This window comes from Trichomonas vaginalis, chromosome IV, assembly GCF_026262505.1.
Source record: "Trichomonas vaginalis G3 chromosome IV, whole genome shotgun sequence".
NCBI lineage: Eukaryota > Parabasalia > Trichomonadida > Trichomonadidae > Trichomonas > Trichomonas vaginalis.
Window position 1 is genome coordinate 24,693,037 of NC_067206.1, and position 6,676 is coordinate 24,699,712.

General features: G+C 34.9%; 3 protein-coding genes and 4 pseudogenes across 7 annotated transcripts, besides 1 other annotated feature; 4 read left to right on the forward strand and 3 right to left on the reverse strand.

The window, feature by feature from the left end:
• Positions 1-6,676: part of a mobile genetic element that runs on past both edges of the window.
• On the forward strand, positions 245-924 carry TVAGG3_0161650 (annotated as a pseudogene). The gene has a single exon. A coding segment is annotated over exon 1 (680 nt).
• Positions 1,602-2,184, forward strand: TVAGG3_0161660 (annotated as a pseudogene). Its single transcript has one exon. A coding segment is annotated over exon 1 (583 nt).
• On the reverse strand, positions 2,649-3,097 carry TVAGG3_0161670 (annotated as a pseudogene). Its single transcript has one exon. A coding segment is annotated over exon 1 (449 nt).
• On the forward strand, positions 3,560-4,009 carry TVAGG3_0161680 (protein of unknown function, DUF4106 family; the record flags this gene model as incomplete). The annotated part of the gene is made up of 1 exon (XM_051225001.1): positions 3,560-4,009. One exon carries the CDS (start codon positions 3,560-3,562, stop codon positions 4,007-4,009), a length of 450 nt encoding a protein of 149 aa, XP_051109987.1.
• TVAGG3_0161690 lies at positions 4,026-4,620 on the reverse strand (annotated as a pseudogene). Its single transcript has one exon. A coding segment is annotated over exon 1 (595 nt).
• On the forward strand, positions 5,529-5,729 carry TVAGG3_0161700 (uncharacterized protein; the record flags this gene model as incomplete). Its single annotated transcript, XM_051225002.1, has 1 exon — positions 5,529-5,729. One exon carries the CDS (start codon positions 5,529-5,531, stop codon positions 5,727-5,729), a length of 201 nt encoding a protein of 66 aa, XP_051109988.1.
• On the reverse strand, positions 5,759-6,034 carry TVAGG3_0161710 (uncharacterized protein; the record flags this gene model as incomplete). The annotated part of the gene is made up of 1 exon (XM_051225003.1): positions 5,759-6,034. The coding sequence occupies one exon, from the start codon at positions 6,032-6,034 to the stop codon at positions 5,759-5,761; it is 276 nt and encodes a 91-aa protein (XP_051109989.1).

The window sequence follows — 6,676 nt, forward strand, 5'->3', positions numbered from 1 at the left end:
GACAAAGGAAAGTTCTATGTCTTTACAAAATATTTGAACTTCTTAGACAGAGAACTTCAAGAAACGCCATGTGAAAGTTTAGATGAAGTTCTTCTCCACTTTCAGAAAAACTTTTAAATATATATAAATGGCAGAAGACATAATGGTTTATACTATTACGACTAAAAACCCTGAGTCATATAATTCTATAACAACAAACTTACAAAGTCCTCAAGGACGATATTGTAAACTAACCTTAAACACAATGACGACTAAAGCCTGTTTTGCTCTTTTGACACCAGAAGACTTTATTGTTGTGAATGGTAAAAAATACTCCTTTGAAGATACTTACTCAGATATACCACCAACAGGTTTTGTTGACTTATTTAATACTTTAAGACGGGTGTAACATGTGCTGCAACTAGAGCAGGTTTCATTATGTTTGGATGTCCGACTGAGTTTACTATAAACAATATGAGCTATAATACAAAACTTATATCTGGTTTTTACTACCAACAGTTTCCTATAACAGGAAAAGGTGTCATACAAGGAATGTCTATTCCATTGACATTAAGCACACCAATCTTATATATTGTTTCAAACTTAGGTTCAAAGTGTTATTCGAATGTCGACAGAAACTATTATGACCAAAAGATACTTATGCGTATAAACAATACTTTCTCTGCTGGTTTGCCTATTGTTCATTCGAATGCAGAATTTTCAACCTTAGTGAACTCAAACACTTTGGCAAGTATAACGTTGACATTAGTTGACGCAAACTTTGTTCCTGTAAAACTTTTATGTCCTATGTATTTGTCAATGACGGCAGAAAGTTTCGAATTGGAAGATGCAACTGGTGAAAGTATTGTATTACAAGAACAACTTCAACAACAAATAGCTCAAGAACAACAAATGCAACAAATGCAACAACAAAGTCAAGAATAAAAAAAATATTTTTTTTATTTTTATAAAAATGTACAGAATAGATGTTTCAGATTTTTATGACTTCCAAGCATTCAGAAATATGTGTCCATTTCGAGACTATAACAAAGCAGTCGAGAATTTGAAACGTTTAGTCATTTATGTCGACTCTGCCCCAGAATGTTATGTTATGAAAGAATGGGATGTGTCTTTAACAAACCAAGAGCGACAATAGTGTCTCAGAACAAGAATGTAGACAGAAACTTAAGAAAATAAAAGTGTACAAGTTGGAATGAAGATGTTAGATGCTTGGGATATCTTATTGTCAAAGTTAGAAGATTTTTCAGTTCGAGGTATAAAGTTCTATACACCTTCTCCAAACTTCTATTCTATCTTCACTGGATATAAATACGAACAAGTAGAATGGAAAGAAAATATTATAGAAGCTTGGTTAGACCATGTCAAAGAAATTATATGCAATGGAAACGAAAGAGTTATGAGTATATCTTATGTTGGTTTGCAAACATCTTACAACATCCAAGTGCTAAAAATGAAACTGCTCTCATTATAATTGGAAAACAAGGAACTGGTAAGAACACATTCTTTACAGATATCTTTTGCAAACTGTTAGAGGCTATTCGAACCCGAATATGACAAACTTAGAAAACATCTGCGGTAAATTTAACTCTTCAATAGAGAATATGAAACTTATAGTTTGCAATGAACTTCAAAGTATAGATACAACAAAAGTTTTGAACTCAGATGCTTTGAAGAGTCTTATAACAGACAAAGTTGGAGTTGTTGAAAGAAAGTATAAAGACCAAAGAGTTTGTGAAAATGTTGCAAACTTCATTATGGTTTCAAACAATGCTGTTCCGATGAAGTTAGAAAGTTCTGACAGAAGATATGTAGTTGTCAGAACGTCAGATTCTCATATGCAAGATACAGAATATTTTGACGACTTAGCAGAAACTTTGACATCTGACTTTTACAACCACTTGTTCTCATATTTTATGACATTAGATATTTCAAAGTTCAATCCAAGACAAATTCCACATACCGAAGAGAGACAAACATTGTTAGAAGCAAACAAGAGTGTATATGAACTGTTCATAGATGAAACTGACTTTGAGTGTTTAGATGAAAGGTCATTGTACGATTCGTATAAACAATATTGTCAAGAATATGGTTATATGCAGCGTCTAAACGAACATTCTTGGCAAATGTCAAAAGTCTTTTAGATGTCAGAATGGTGTATATACAAAGAAAAATTTTTCTGAGTAAATTTTAAAAAAAAATTTTTTTATCCGATAGAAAAGATGGCAAAATTCATCTCAGTAAACAAGTACATGACAGGACAAAGAAGTAGACCCATTCACATATTTGAATGTTTACTTCTACCATTTTGAAAAGTCTTCATTCAGCAAAGTTTGGAACATCGAACCAGTTAAGTTTGCTATTGTGACTAAAAATGGTGCGAAATTTGAAGACTTAGACATAGAAGGTTTGTTAGCAGTCAAAAAATTTTGACAGAAGGTTCTCAAACCTTAAAGAAGGCAAAGCATACAAACTTGTTATACCTTATGAACCAAAGAAAGCAGACGACTATGAATATTATGAGTCTAAGATAGTTGAAGTTCAAGGTAAATTGGGTAAAAAGATTTTAGAGTCTAAGCCAGTGTTTGCTCCTAAAGAGGAAGAGAACATTGACATTGACCCAGAAATGTTCTAAAAATAAAATTTTATTTTTACATGTCAAATTTCTTTTTCTCTGGAACTGGTTCAGGTTCTTTCTTCTCTTCTTCTACTTTCTTTTCTTTCTTTTCTCTCTTCTTCTTTTCTGGTGGAGTTATGTCAAATTTCTCGAACCATATTTATGTAAAAGTTCTTTGTCCTTTAATAGCTCATCTATTCTGTTTTCTATTTCATCTTCAAGAACAGCGCATGTGTCTTCTTTGCATTCTAAGAACTTTTGTTGGACTTCATCTTCCAATCGGCGTCATCTCTGTCAACAAGTCTGTCATTGACAAATTTTAAGACTGCTCTGTAATGTTTTATGGTTCTTGTCATATTCCCAGAAACAGAACTTTAGAACAAATTCACCTTTCTTGTTTACACTATGTAAGATTTTATGGTCGACAGATGTTTTGCTGTCGAAAAGCTTGTCTCGAATATAGATAGCGAAATCGCTAGACATTTTCTAAAAGATAAAAATTTTAATTTTTCTAAAAATATGTTAGAAAAAAAGTTTGCTGACATTGACAAGAAATTTGAGAATGTTTTAAACAAGAACAAGAGGAAGTTAGAAAATGCTCAGATAAAACCTATACATGACAAGTTCTTATTTGCTCAGAATGGTATAACAGGTCTAATTGCACCACCTGGGTCGGGTAAGACTTTCACTTATCTTAAAATGGCTGCACAACAACAAGAACTAGATGAGAAGAACCCATTCTATGAGTTAGTTGTTATTTGTAGTACTTCTGGTCAATTTGACCAAACCGTCAATTCGTTCAAAGATATTATAAAGAAGTCTAAGTTAGTATGTATAAAGGATACTGAGTTGTTAGATTGGATAAAGAAGTACCAAAGAAGAGTTTTGAAGTATAATGCTATAAATGAGTATATAAATTCTAAGTTTAAAGACCCAAATGAGGAAATGCAGAGAATATTAGAGAAGAAACACTTCAGAAACAAACAGAAAGAGATAGAATACATTTCGAAGAAATTGCAATCTTACGATTGGAAGACTTACCCTCATAGATGTCTTCTTATCTTAGATGATTTCGCCTCTCATCCTTTGTTAAAGAACAGAGAACAAGATATGTGTCGAATTCTTAAGAAGCTCAGACACTTTAACATCTCAGTTGTCATTTGTGTACAGACAGCAAAGAGTTTAAGTAAGGATGTTAAAAGAATACTTACTGACATTATACTTTTCCCCGGATTGTCCGAAGACGATTTCATGGAACTTATGAAAGAGTCCATGGCAGGTAAGTTTGACAGACATGAACTATGGGAGAAGTACAAAGTCATACAAGACCCTCATACTTCTTTCAGAATTCATATCTACGCAAACAAAGTTCAAATTGTAAAAAGTCAAGCTTGAAAAATAAAGAGTTCATTTACTCTACTTTTTGAAGTTGTCAAAATACTCTGTTATTTTTTCCTTTAACAATGGCAAATCTTCTTTGAAGGTAAGTATTGTACAACCTTTCATATCATAGTGTGTTTGAGGTAACGTATCTTGAACTATTTGTTTCACATCTTCATTGGGGTCATTGAAATCGGTAAGTTTTCGCGATAGAACCAATTTCTGTCAGATTTGTAAATCTTAGCAAGGTCGTAAAAGCTTTTGTTGTTTCTTCTGACTAAATGCAACATAACCATATCTTTATCTTCTTCATTTTCCATCTCTTCAGTATAAATCATATACTTATAGTTCTTTTCCTTCCTTTTGGTACCGAACGTGGTATTCTTTTCTGAATGCTTTTGTCTTTTGCTTCAAGCTTGTTCTCTAGCTCTTCACGTTCTTGTCTATGAATTTCGTCAAGAAGTCTGTAAATATACCAAGCATAACGAGGCGAAGCCCACATTGCAACAGCATTTACAAGAAGTCTATGTACATAATATCCTCTCAAACCGTTTTGGCAATTTTTCACGTTTTCATAGAGTTTTGGCGACTGGGTTTTTACCTACTCGCTGTTCTTCACTGTTTTCAGAAAAAAGTATGTCTCGCTGTGCTTCGCTCAAAAGTTCTTGTGTGCTTTGGTTCCTAAACCAGTCTTTAGGAAGCTTAGTATCTGGAGCAAAACATGCTGTCAAAATACTTTGCATTTGTACATATCGTCTTTGACCGAACGAATGAGACGGATTGTTTGTTTAAACTGTATGTACTCGTATTCTTCATTTATAGCTTCATGGACTATAACTGTTGTTGTGTTCTCTGTTGTTGACATATCTGTCTTTACATACAAAATAAAAAAATAAATAAAAATAAAACTAACTTTATTTTTTCTATCTTAAGGAAATTCATGAAAATTCATGAGGTGAGAAAAGAGGTGAGAAAACAGGTGAGATCTCACCACTTCACCTAAACATTATTTTTACTGAATTCAGCAACAAAATTCAAATTGTAAAAAGTCAAGCTTGAAAAATCTAAGTGTTTAGTCTTAGTAAGATGGTAGCTTCTTAAAGCAAATACCATTGCTGAGTTTTATGTACGTGAAGAGAAGTACAATGAATTCAATTACGAGTACAATTGCAATGACAACTAAGGCAACTATTTTTGTCTTTTGCCAGCAAGGGTACTTCTTCTCTTCCAATGGTTCGGCAGAACTATACTCACTCATGAGAAATGCCAAAACGTTTAATAGAAAAAGTGTTATTTTTCATGTCCGAAGACTCGAAGGTGCAACACTTCCAAAATACCGACGAACTCAGAAGAGCAGCATGGCAGTATCTTCTTGACAACTTTTTTGAGTTCTCCAGGTACACCTTGGAAAATGCTGAAGAACTCCGACACAGAGAATTTGGAGAAATTGCACTCCAATACTACCTTGACAAACAAAGGGTAAACAAAGGGTAAAATAAGACTAAAAACTTAACGTTTAAAAAGTGACATTTTTATGAGCTCCGAGTCACCGAGAAAACTTGGTCAGATGTTAGCAGCTTACTTCCCCGAGGAGGATGGAAGCGTTACATACATCAGGTTCAAAAACAACGAACCTGGAATTGCGTACAAAATTCGCAATTACATGACCATGGAAGAGTACGAAAGGTTCCTACAAGAGAAACCAGCTCTAAACAACTCAGAAAAGAAAGAATAAAAAGTTTAACTCGTAATTGTTTATTTTTTTTACTTGTATGGGCAAGCTGCAAGAATGAAGTCGACTATCTCAGTCTTTGTTTTGACGAGCTGGACGGCTCTTGCGAGTACGTCTGTTTTGCGGTCTCCAGCTGGTGTCTGACCTTCGTAATTGCGCATGTTCTTGAGAGCTCCAACTGTAAATGGTTGTAGGATGAAGAGTCTCTCAGACTGCTTGAGGTAGTCTTCACGGTCACGAACCGAATCTGTGGTACGAGTCGAATCGGTCGATTTGAGGGAAGAGACTGAAAGCCTGTCGTCTTCCATAGGGGCTGTGGCATAATCTTTGCGTAAGCGGTTCAGACCTTCTTCGAACTCTTGGTCTCTCTTCGATTGAGATTGGAATTGGAATTGCTGGGGTGGAGCTTGCTGGAACATCCAAGGGTTGGGAAGTAAGGCATAGGCTGAGGAGGGTAGTTCGGGAAGCCTTGTGTGGGTAGTAACCTTGAGGTGGAAATTGGTAGTAAATCGGAGGTACTTGCTGGAACTGAGGTGCAGGGGCTGGTGCTTTAGGTTCCTCTGGTTTGGGAATGGACTCGGTTGTGGACGTCGGACATTCGTTTGTGTCCTGTGGGATGGAAAATATTTTCTGTCGGAAGAAAAAACTTTTTCTGTGAAGAAAAACTTTTTCTGTCGGAAGGAAAAACTTTTTCTGAAGTTCGACCAAAAAGTTCTCAATTTTCGAAAATTTGAATGGTTTACGGACGGACAACTGGAAGAGTTCTTCCTGTCGTCGGGAAAATTTTTTCCCTTTGTCCGGAAAATTTTTCAAGTTGTCGGGAAAATATTTTCCTGTCGGATGGAAGGACTCGGAATACCAGAAGGATTTGACGAGGCAATTTACCTTATAGAGATAAATGAAGTTGTTAAGCAGTACAAAAAAGAGAGAGATCAATATGAAATTTTGCA